The 12,277-nt window shown below is 49.9% G+C and overlaps 1 protein-coding gene across 3 annotated transcripts in view; it reads left to right on the forward strand.

Annotated features, from left to right (window-relative positions):
- EPS8L3 (EPS8 like 3) overlaps positions 1-12,277 on the forward strand; it is a 195,628-nt gene that overhangs the window by 114,778 nt on the left and 68,573 nt on the right. For all 3 annotated transcript variants that reach the window (XM_040337634.1, XM_040337633.1, XM_040337632.1), the window contains exons 12-13: positions 9,878-9,952; positions 10,033-10,181. In XM_040337634.1, the coding sequence (XP_040193568.1) occupies positions 9,878-9,952; positions 10,033-10,181 (224 nt within the window). The remainder of the gene's footprint in view (positions 1-9,877; positions 9,953-10,032; positions 10,182-12,277) is intronic.

Below are 12,277 nucleotides of genomic sequence, written 5' to 3' on the forward strand. Positions count from 1 at the left end.
GATCGGGAAAAGCTCCAGCAGGGTGAGATTGCGCAACAAATCCATGCGGGCCCATGAGGCCGACCAACACTCGGGAGACCACTCCCCTTGGAAGAAGGCACCAAAACCACAGGAGCCAGCTGCGTCCATGTACAGCTCCAGCTGCGAGTTCGGCACCTCCTCCCGAAGCCAACAAGACTGGCCGTTGTAGGTCTGGAGAAAAGACAGCCATATCCCCAAGTCGTAACGCATGGGCTTGGTGATACGGACATAGTGGTGGGGGGCAGCCACTCCTTTCATGACCCAAGCCAGGCGTCTGCAGAAAGCCCTCCCCATGCGGACCCTACAGGCAAAAACCAAATGACCCAGCAAAGACTGAAGCTGTTTCAATTGCAGTTTTTTGGCCCCTTTCACCAAGCGAACCAGGGAGAGGAGCCTGGCCAGCTTGTCACTGGGCAACCGAAAGACAATCGCAACTGCGTCTATTTCTATGCCCAAAAAGGCTAGAACAGTCATGGGATCCTCGGTCTTGTCAGCGGACAGTGGAAGGGCAAACCGTCTGCAGGTGTTCTGAAAAACAGAGAGGAGACGCTGGCACCGACCACTGTGCGCTGGGCCCACGAAGAGGAAGTCGTCCAAGTAATGCCATGTGGACTGGAAACCAGCCTCCTGGGCAACCACCCATTCAAGGGAGCTACTGAACAACTCAAAGAAATAACACGAGATGGCACAGCCCATGGGCAGGCACATGTCAAAAAAGTCGCTTTCCTGAAAGTAGCAGCCCAGGAGGTGGAAACAGTGCGGGTGGACCGGGAGGAGGAGAAAGGCGGACTCGATGTCCGACTTTGCCAACAACGCCGACTGGCCAGCAGCCCTAACCAGCTGAAGCGCCCTGTCAAAGGAGGCATAGTGGACCCGGGATTCCTCCTTATCGATGCCGTCATTGACCGAGGAGCCAGAAGGGTAGGACAGGTGGTGGATAAGGCGAGATTTTCCCTCCGCCTTTTTTGGGACCACACCGAGAGGGGACACCCTCAGGTTGTGAAAAGGGGGGAAATCAAATGGGCCTGCCATTTGCCCCAGCTCCAGCTCCTTCCGAAGCTTCTCGGCCACAACGGACTGAAACTCAATCGCGGATTTTAAATTGGGTGCCATGGTAGGCACATCCGAAGGAGTGAAGGGTATCCAAAAACCACGGTCCAAGCCGTCCCTCAAGATCAAAGCCTCCCTATGAAGGGGGTACTGGTCTAGCCAGGGAAGAATCTCTGACACGTTCACTGGCGACCTCTGGTTTAGATAGGTCAGGCTTGGCTCCCGGCCAGACAAGGGGTTGCTTTCCCTTCCGGAAGCACCGGCTGGCGGGGTGAGCACCGCCACAACTGGAGCACTCGTGCTTAAAGCGGCACACGGTGTACCATTTGCAGTGGCTCTCATTGAAGAGCCAGCAGATACCCTACTTGGGGGCAGCCGACGCTCCAGGGGGAGCGCCGGCCGGGGACTGAAAGGACGAAGGCCTGTGGGGACACATAAGTAACAACCACAGGCTACCATCCTGACAATCAAAACGGAAATCCTTACGCGCCACCATTTTTTGCCGAAACTGAGTGTCGTACTGAAACCAACACTGTCCCCCATAGACCTTGTAAGCACCCCAAATAAGGTCCAAATAACAAAAGAGGGATGCAGCCAACTCCGGAAACCGCTCACAAAGCACTCCGGCGTAAGCGCAGAACCCCTGAAGCCAGTTCCCGAACGTACGAGGCAGCTGTTTTGATTTCTCGCCCTGCACCGCGACATTAACCCAACGCGATTTGTCGAGCGCGATAAAATCAAGAAACTCGCGACGCCAGATTTTACCCTTAACCTCATCTGTCAAGTGCGCGCCAGTAGGAAAAAACGCCCACAAAGCGCCGCCGGAGACGAAGCCCACACCGGCCACCGGACCCGAGACCCTCATCTGGGACAAGACCGATTTAACGACCGTAGCTATGCGGTCGTCTGGTGGGCCCGATACGGGAGTGTCAGTAGGCCTACCCCAAATTAAATTGCAGTCATACTCACTGATGCCCACTGAGGCAGCGTCGATGACGGGCGACTGGCAGGGGATCCAGGCGGGACGTCTGGAGCAGGATCAACCACGGCAGGAGCTGAACAACAGTAGAGGTCCAGGGGCGGGGACCGGACCACCGACCCTGAGGGGCCTGGGTGGCCATAGACAGCAGCCGAGCAGGAACACGAGCAAACCTCAGACTCCCGAACCCGCAGCAGGAGCAGTCAATGTACTGGGCCGGAGGCGGAGTCTCCTGCCCTGCCAGGCGCAGGGAGACGAGGTTGGGTGGTGGTGGCAGGCGGCCCACAGCAACCTCCCGCCCAGCCGGGCGCAGGGAGGTGCGGGTACATGTGAGCCTGCGGTGAGGAAAGGGAGGCCGGAGCGGTGGTCTCCCGCCCCGCCGGGCGCGGGGAAACGCTGGTGCACCGCAGGCAACTGGCAGGGATAGGCAGCCAGCGCGTAGTGGCCGTCTCCCGTCCGTCCGAGTGCAGGGAGGTCACGGCAGTCATGGGAACTGAGTACAGGGTGGGCAAAAGGGGAAGAAAATTGATCTCCCACCCAGTCGGGTGCAGGGAGATCCTGGGCTGGCAGTACAGGTATGGATACATGTAAATCTCCCGCCCTGCAGGGCGCAGGGAGATCCTACACCAACATGGTAGTAAGGGCAGAGGATTGTGACAAATTTAAAACTCCCACCCTGCAGGGCACAAGGAGAGCAGGAGCCACTGGGGGCAGCAGTGCGGCCGCTGGACGAGCTGCGGAGCCGTCAGAAGGGGGAAAGAGACAGCACCCAGAGGGGACCCTGGAGGGATTCCCCGACCACGGCCACCAGATCAAGGAATCCTGTCAGAACGGCCAAGGGGGGGAGCAGGGGAGAGCCGTGCCTGGACCCTGAGGACGACTGTGAGCGTGCGGGGAGGACAAGGAGCGCTGCCGAATCCGCCTGAGGAGACACAGGTAGGCAGCCGGGGGGGGGGGACAGCTGGAGGGAGGTGCCCAGGGGCTCCGTGATTGGGTGTGGCGGGGGGATGCCCAGGCCGCGTCAGGAGATGTGGAAGCCCGCTGGGCTAGGCCCCAGCGACTAGTCGAAGTGCCAGGCCTGCTGTGAGGGGAAAAGCCAGGGACTGGGGGCTCGGATGCACTACAGGATCGGGGGGGATGGAGGAAGGAAAGAGGCCCTGGATGTACTGGGGCTCCACGGGAAGGATGGCGAACGCACCTCCTGGTCCTGGGGGACGAGGGCCCCACAGGAGAGGCCACATGTGGGGGGGCAGGGGGGACACCCCAGGGGTGAGGAGGGCAAAAAGCGAGTCAGCCTGGCCTTGGAGGGCAAGCTCACGGACCCTGGACAGGAGCTGCTCAGTGTCCATGGCTGAGGGACAGGGTCAGTCAGGTCAGTCAGAGGCAGCACTTCCCTCAGCTCTTCCCAGCACGCTTCCAAAAAGACCCAGAATTCCCTGGGGCGATCCCTTTTATCTGAGCTCAGGCCCAACCCATCCCCCAACTAAGCAATCCTTCCGTTACCACTAGGGATGAACTTTGTGTCCGACTCGAACGTATGTTCGACTCGAACATTGTCTGTTCGTACGTTCGACGAAATTCGAACAAAATGGGTCGTTCGCACCAAATTCGAGTGACGTGCAACGGCCCATAATTCACTGCGGCATTGCGCGCTGATGGTTGGTCAAGCATGCACTATAACCCTGCATGCTTGGCCAATCACAGCGCGCAAAAAACGGAGAGCCATAATTGGCCAAAGCCAGGGTGGCTTTGGCCAATTATGGCTCAGGGGGTTTAGTACACGCCCCACACTATATAAGGCCGCCTGCAAGACGGCCGCGTGTAGTGTGTTGTGGCATTGTTAAAGAACAGATCAGACAGTCAGTCAGTCAGTTAGAGAGAGAGAGAGAGAGAGACAGTGTCTTTTCTACTAGATAGATAGATAGATAGATAGATAGATAGATAGATAGATAGAGCAGGCAGGCTAGTCAGTTTAGTTAAATTTACAGTGTGTAGAGCATATATATATACATCCTAGGATATATTTATACACTGTATAGCTTAGCTAGATCAGCTATTCCTATTTGGCAGGCAGTAGATTGTGCTAGCTGCAGTGCTCTAACGTGTTGTATTGCCTGTGTGCGGGGAAACGTGCGGAGCTTCTCACATGCACAGTGTATAAAGGGATATTGCGTGAGTGAGAACGTCATTCACAGTCGGTAGAAAACGTTGGAAAAACAATCGTGCAGTACGACGATACGAAACTTGATTTTGGACTTTATGATCAGTGGATAAGTTTGTGGGTTAGATATGGGGAGAAAGCTAAGGCTTGACTGACATTAGCTTTTTTTGCTTAATTTTGACTTGCAGAAATAATGGAGAGAACAGGAGTTCTTCACAGAATTTGTTCAAAGGGGGCCCCGGATGGCAACCCCCCTTTTTTCTAGAATTTTTCTTTCCCCAAAATTGTTTTTATTGAGCCAAGATCTGGCATTGTAATGCCCCCCCCCCAACCCTAAAATAATCGACATATTGTTGCCACACAGCACGTGCGCTTTGGGGGGCCAAGCCTGCATGGACAGTCTCACGGGCCACCACCGCTGGAACATCAGTGGCCTCATCAGGCACAAGTGCCATGTAGTTTGTTGAGGGTCTCTTTAGGAAATTGTGCAATATGCAGCAGCAAAGTCTGACATGGTTCAGATTCTACTTAACAAACCTACAGTCCTTATCTTGTTTGCCCCGCCTGTATACTTCTGTTCAAAGTATATAGGGCCAAAGGGTCTTGTCAGGGCCGATTCTCTGTATAGGCTCACTAATTACTAGAGGCCCTGCCTGGTGAGAAGTCATTTTCGCCCCCTCACCCCGCTTCTAAACTCGCTGGCTTAGTCATTTCTGACAGAAGAACACCCCCTCCCCCCGCTTCTCAACTTTCTTTAATGTGACATGTCACTGTCGTCAGCGCCCTCCGCTTCTCATTTTTAATGTGCCAGGTCATTTTGCTTAGGGCCCCAGGGAGGTCAGGATCAGCACTGGGTCTTGTAATGACCTGGGGGGGAGTGGTGGCGGGGAAACTCATGCTATTTTTTTCAATGATTTTTATCCATATTGCAGGGACCAAACATTACATTAAAGCCGCAAGCAGTATTACATTTATTTTTTCTTATAGTTAGTAATCTCATGTTGTGCAGGGACATTTCTAAACACATGCCACTACTATAGACACCCAGCAGGTACGATATTTAAAGGAATTTTTCATTTTTTTTTTACTTTAAGCATCATTAAAATCGCTGCTCCAGAAAAAAATACAGTTTTTAAAACTTTTTTTTCCATTGATACATGTTCCCTGGGGCAAGACCCGGGTTCTCAAAGACGTTTTCCAACAATAACTTGCATATTGGGCTTTAAAACGAGCACTTTTGAATTCGAACGTTCGAGTCTCATAGACTTCAATGTGGTTCTAAATGTTCGCGCGAACGTTCGGTCCGTTCGAAAGTTCTGGTGCGAACCGAACGCGGGTATGTTCGGCTCATCCCTAATTCCCATCCCTCATTCTAAATGTTCGCGCGAACGTACGGTCCGTTCGAAAGTTCTGGTGCGAACCGAACGCGGGTATGTTCGGCTCATCCCTAGTTACCACCGCCTTGTCCAGTACCTGGCCATGCCCCCATCATTTAAGGCTCTCTTTCCCTAAGGGGCTCAAGAGGCCTTCATTGTTAGGTTGGTAGTAATTTGCTCTGAGGTTTGTTTCAGTGCTTTGTGAAGCATTTTTTCAAATTGTTTTAAAATATTTGAGGGAACTATTGTTTCTTGTGACGATGTGTGTGATAGGAAGATTTCAGCCTCTGAGTCAGAGTCTCCTGGGGAGATAGTTTGTGATATTTTAGGCTTGTTCCTCTTCTCTGAGGTGAATTTGCCTGAGGAGACTGGAGCTTTTTTCTGTGAGGTACTTTGCGCCTGTGTGCCGCTATTGGGGCTTATTTTAGTTTTATTGCAGGCTCCTCCGAGTACCATTTTGTTTCAAAAATGTTCCCCTCACCTCTTGGATACTTAAAGGGTTTGTAAAGGTAATTGAGCTTTCTTTTGGTGGTATTTGATCACCCTTTATTTTTTGCGCTATAAACAAAAATAGAGCAACAATTTTGAAAAAAATTCAATGGCCCGGATTCTCAGAGGACTTACGACGGCGTAGCGCCATGTACGCCGTCGTAAGTCCGAATCCAAGCCGTCGTATCTATGCACCTGATTCTTAGAATCAGTTACGCATAGATATCCATTAGATCCGACAGGCGTAAGTCTCTTACGCCGTCGGACCTTAACTGCATTCCGCGTTGAGTATGCAAATTAACTAGATAGGTGAATTCCCGAACGTACACACGGCCGACGCAGTAAAGTTACGACGTTTACGTTAGGCTTTTCCCGGCGTAAAGTTGCCCCTGCTATATGAGGCGCAGCCAATGTTAAGTATGGCCGTTGTTCCCGCGTCTACATTTTATAAAGTTACATCGTTTGCGTAAGTCGCCCGTGAATGGGGCTGGATGTCATTTACGTTCACGTCGAAACCAATGACGTCCTTGCGACGTCATTTGGAGCAATGCACACTGGGATATTTTACAGACGGCGCATGCGCAGTTCGTTCGGCGCGGGGACGCGCTTGATTTAAATGATACATGCCCCCTACCCGCCGAATTTTAATTCCGCCGGGTGATTTACGCTACGCCAATACAGCACTTCCCCGTGTAAGTTGCAGAGGTGTAACGTAAATCAGATACGTTACGCCCAATATTTTTTACTTTTTGCTATAATAAATATCCCCCAAAAATATATATAAAAAAAAAATGTCCTCAGTTTAGGCCGATACGTATTCTTCTACCTATTTTTGGTAAAAAAAAAAATCTCAATAAGCGGTTATCGGTTGGTTTGCGCAAAATCTATAGCGTTTACAAAATAGGGGATAGTTTTATTGCATTTTTATAAAAAAAAAATTTTTACTACTTATGGCGGCGATCAGCGATTTTTTTCGTGACTGCGACATTATGGCAGACACTTCGGACAATTTTGACACATTGTCATTTTCACAGCAAAAAATGCATTTAAAATGCATTGTTTATTGTGAAAATGACAGTTGCAGTTTGGGAGTTAACCACAGGGGGCGCTGATGTGGTTATGTGTGACCTCATGTGTGTTTACAACTGTAGGGGGGTGTGGCTGTAGGTGTGACGTCATCGATTATGTATCCCTATAAAAAGGGATCACACGATCGATGACGCAGCCACAGTGAAGAACGGGGAAGCTGTGTTTACACACGGCTCTCCCCGTTCTTCAGCTCCGGGGACCAATCGTGGGACTCCAGCGGCAATCGGGTCCCGCAGTCCCGGTCATGGAGCTTCGGACCGGGTCACGGCGGCTGGACAATAGCACAGCACTTACCTGTATGTGCATGTGCCCAGCCGTGCCATTCTGCCGACGTAAATGTGCAGGAGGCGGTCCTTAAGTGGTTAATAGCTTCCTTTACCTTAATGCAGTGCTGTTTTTATGTCCTCATTGTTCGTTTTTTGCTCTCAAGTTGCTGTAATTCTTCTCTGATCTCCACACTTCCTGGTTGTCTGTTTCCTGATGACCACAGTACTGGGAGCTTTCTCTCTGTGGTCACTAATCAAGGAGGTGTGATTACTGTGTGTCTAAAACCCCTCAGCACCAATCAGTTTCGTTTTCCAAACCATCACTGCCCTGTATTGGCTCTGTGGCTCTGTACATTACAGAAGCAGGAAACAACATGCAAAAACAAAACTAGAAACTGCAGGTACATTATATGATTGATTTTTATCTATTTTTAATAATTTTTAAAAGGAATCAGTTAACTATTATGTCTCTATACCCTGTAAACAGTCATTTCAGCAAAAAAAAAAAATTTCCTTTACAACTGCTTTAAGACCTCTGCTCTGACAGTTTTGTGTCGGCGGCTATCTCCCCCTCACAGAGCGGAGCTCTAGTCAGACATGACCGTCCCTCTAGCCTCTGCGCATGCACCTCGGGGAGTTTCAAAAAACTATTAGATAAGCACCTGAATGACCACAACATACAGGGATATACAAGGTAATCATAGGTGTGCGCACAGGGTGTGCCAGGTGTGCCTGGGCACACCCTAATCACCCCATGTGCATTATCCAGGGGAGGCACCAGGTGAGTAGTTGGGGGTGCCAATGGCCAGTGTAAATGTCCCCATTATATTACAGGCTAGGTTCAACCGTAGGAACACATTACACGGTAATATGCTTTCAATCAACTGTCTCCCACCACCAGGGCCTCCTTTCAATGACAGCAGGTGGCATTCATGTGTGTTAGAGATTTGGGATGCACACCCTAATGCAATAGGCTGCGCACACCTATGAAGGTAATACTGACTTATAATCACACACATAGGTTGAACTTGTGTCTTTTTTTTAACCTCATCTACTATGTAACTGTAACAAGTGCACTGAAAATCTGAGGGGTAGATCTGAAATGAGGGGAAGCTCTGCAGATTTTATCATCCAATCATGTGCAAGCTAAAATGCTGTTTTTATTGTCCTTGCATGTCCCCCTCGGATCTACAGGGACTGCACTTCCAAGTGCACTTTCAGTGCAATTTCAAATGCACTTTGCACTTGTAGTTTGCACTTGTAGTGCAAAGTAGATTTGCCTTTCGCATATGTAGCGTTACCCCCGCAGGAGCCGCTGGTTGTTTTGGGATCGGCGCATTAAGCTACCTTTCACCTTTTTGTCTAGGGGTGAAGTTGATGAGTAAGCGAATGTCCAGTCATCAAATAAAGGTTTTCTGAATGCTTTATTCTCGGCCCAACATGACCAACATCAACATCAAATAGGGAGAAAAGGTTGATGAAGCAAGAGAGAGAACTTCGCAGTATCAGGCCTGGATATGAGAAAGAGCAATCCTGCTCTCAGTAGTACAGTAGTAGTAGAAACAGTTTGTCGCCACTCTAGCCAGAGTGGGAGAAGTGCCCTGGACAGGCTCCTGCCACGAGCCTGGCAGCCGAAGTGTCACTTTAGGTTGCTGGGAGGAACAGGCCTCTGCCACAGACCTGGCTCTAGGGCCTCTGCCACAGGCGTAGTACTTTTGGATGACCTAAATTTGGATTGAGCCAATCCTCCCAGTAGATTAAGTTAGGGTCACCGGGTGACAGTCGAATAGCACCTGTCAGTATCCCGGTCACCAGATCCCCGATGGTTCGCTGAAGCCCTCTTGGACAACCTGCCTCCGGTTTCTCCTCAAGCCTATCCCCCACCGAACGGCACACAGCCTGGGATTTTCTCAGTAAGCGGGGACCCAGTAAATCACTGGGGCCCCTTAACAGCAGTGTGGAGCTCCGTGTAGCATGTGACCCTGGCCTGGTAGGCCTTAGTGCCGGGGTCCGTTGGATGCGCACACCCTAAAGGTGGGTGCCGCACCTGGAACCCAGAACCCGCGAAGAACCAAAGAAAATGGCGTTTGCCACAGATATAATCTCCCCCAGCATGCCCCGCGAGGGAAAACTCCTCTAATTGGCTTCTGGGGAAAAGTGGCTCTGCCAGAACCCCTCTAGCGCCAACTGTCGCTCAGGGGTGAGATCGGCACCCCTGGAGCGCAGACTGGCCCACAGGACAGTTCAGGAATGACAGCAGCCCAAAATTTAACAAATTATGAATGGGAGCAAAATAACTCTCCCATTCCCCACTAACTTTAGCGTAGTGCCCATACTGAAAGTAAGGGGGCGCTACATATATAACTCCCAGTGTCTTGATAAAGTGTTTTAGGTTATTAGGTGCATTCCAATTACTTAATACAACTTACATCTCTTATATCACCAGGGAAAAGTACAAGATGATATGTTCCACCCAGCTCCTACAGACTTGGTCCATATGTTGTTTACTATACTGCCCAAGGTAAGACTCATAAGCTAAGTTTACTTACGCAAAATTGTGTTTTTGCATTTAAAATTTAACTCTATGGAATTTTCTTCCAGATTCTGTCCAGCTGCCCCAGGAAGGACATGTCTAGTTCTGTAGTGTCTCCTTTTCCAACGCAAAAGGCTTTGCTGCTGTTGAGCTCATGTGTGACGGATAAAGAAAGAAAACTATGGGAAAGCTTAGGGGATGCTTGGTTAAGAACAAGGTACTGAAACCAGAGTGGAAGTAGAAGGTTAATTTGAGGACCAATGACAATTACAGCCCCTGAACTGGTACCTAAAGTGTATGTCAAGCAGAAACTCTTTTGAAAAGAATAGGGATGGATTGCTTTGTCTGTCAGATTGTAGGGGCCAGTGTTTGCCAGCCTACCAGATTGAAATTTACTGGCACGACACCCGAAATTTACTGGCGCCACCATGTTTTTACTGGCATTTCACAAAAGTTACTAAATTACATTTTTAGGTGCAAATTTCAGTATTTAGGCTACAAACAAGTACGCTAGGCAAATAGCAATGTGATTTAAGGTAAAAAAAACATATTTTTGTTATTTTCAATATAATAAGGGCAAATTATTTAGTCACATCACCCCCTGCCTTCACCCCCCTCTGCGGTGCTACAATCTCCCCCTGCCTCCAATCTCCCTCTGCCTCCAATCTCCCCTAGGCCCCCTGCCTCCAATCACACCCTGCCTCCATCCCCCTCTGCGGAGCCACCAACAACCCCTGTCTCCATCCCACACCCTCTGCGGTGCCACTATCCCTCTCTGCGGTGCCACCAACACCTCCTGCCTCCAATGACCCCCTGCCACTGGCACCCCTGCCTCCAATCTCCCCCTGCCTCCAATCTCCCCAAGGCCCCCTGCCTCCAATTACCCCCTGCCTCCATCCCCCTCTGCGGTGTCACCAACAACCCCTGTCTCCATCCCCCACCCTCTGCAGTGCCACTATCCTTCTCTGCGGTGACACCAACACCCCCTGCCTCCAATGACCCCCTGCCTCCAATCTCCCCCTGCCTCCAATCTCCCCCTGCGGTGCCACCGCAGCCACCATCACCCCCTGCCTCCAATCTTCATGCGCAGTTTCAAGCCGAAGCGATTTTGGCTATTTTTACTGGCACATTCCCGCAACCATGGACATTTACGAACAGAGGGAAAAAGTGCCTGTTTTTACGAACTGTCAGTCATTGACAAAGATGTTCCAGGTCCTGCCCTGCTTCTTCTTGGATAGTGACCACACATACCTGTCTTTATACTGTAGATCCACCATCTTGGATATGTTCCTGCCAGCCATATGCCCGCTCACAACACCCTGACCAGAGACCTGTTTAAAAAAATATATATATATAAACTCTTAGATACAGTTTCAGCACTTTACTGCCATTATTTTCCTCCAGATAATACACTGACAAACTGTCAAATTATTTGGTGCAGAACATCATTGACAACTATATTCATCTTACAGTAGACTTTTCAGTACAAAACAATCACACATTTCAACCATGATCCCTTTTACACTCTTCTAGGAAGCACCACAGAGAAGGGACAGCTCCCCAATAGTATGCTAGTTCATGAGCCTGATGTTCTCTCTCCAGTTCTGCCTAGGTGGGCATTCTCTCTGATGTTGCTTGCCACCAGGGTTTATGTTCCCACACACAAGAGGATACTTACATAGGCCTCAAGGATATACGCACCAATACCCACAGCTGAGGGTAAGAGGTAGATAAGGTGACTCCATCTGTTCCCCTAGGTGCTCTGACTGGGGTTTCAGTCCTGCCCAGGGCCCTTTGTAATTCTGTTCAGCCAATCTTGTGTAGTTTGAGCATATACGATAACACAGAAGGTAGGTACAGACACAATCAGCTAGACAGTGTAATCACTATACCAAGGTAAGTTAGAATTGAGGTCTGTACCACTAAACTGTGCTTAACCCATGAAGTCAGCAATAAACAGGGAATATAAGCATTAACTGCAATATTACTATAACTATTCTAGAGTGCACTTTAGGAGAATGGAAAGGCTATGGTGCAATGTCCCCTGAGAACATAGGCAATAGATGAAGGTCTCTGTTTAGCAGGGACAGTCCTAAGTCCTCACTCTTAAGGCTAGTGTTGGGGCCCAGATGTACTATTGGTGTAAGTGAGACAAGTCTCTGTAGAGCCTGCAGACAGCAATGAGGTTGCTAGATGATTGCATGGTTGTATCCCCACAGTAAAAGCTCACCAGTCCTAGTGATATTTCAGCTCACCATTAGGGATGAGCTGAACACCCCGGGAGAACATGCGAACGGACTGAAAATTTGCGCG

The sequence above is a fragment of the Rana temporaria genome, chromosome 2 (genome assembly GCF_905171775.1).
Source record: "Rana temporaria chromosome 2, aRanTem1.1, whole genome shotgun sequence".
NCBI classification, from domain to species: Eukaryota; Metazoa; Chordata; class Amphibia; order Anura; family Ranidae; genus Rana; species Rana temporaria.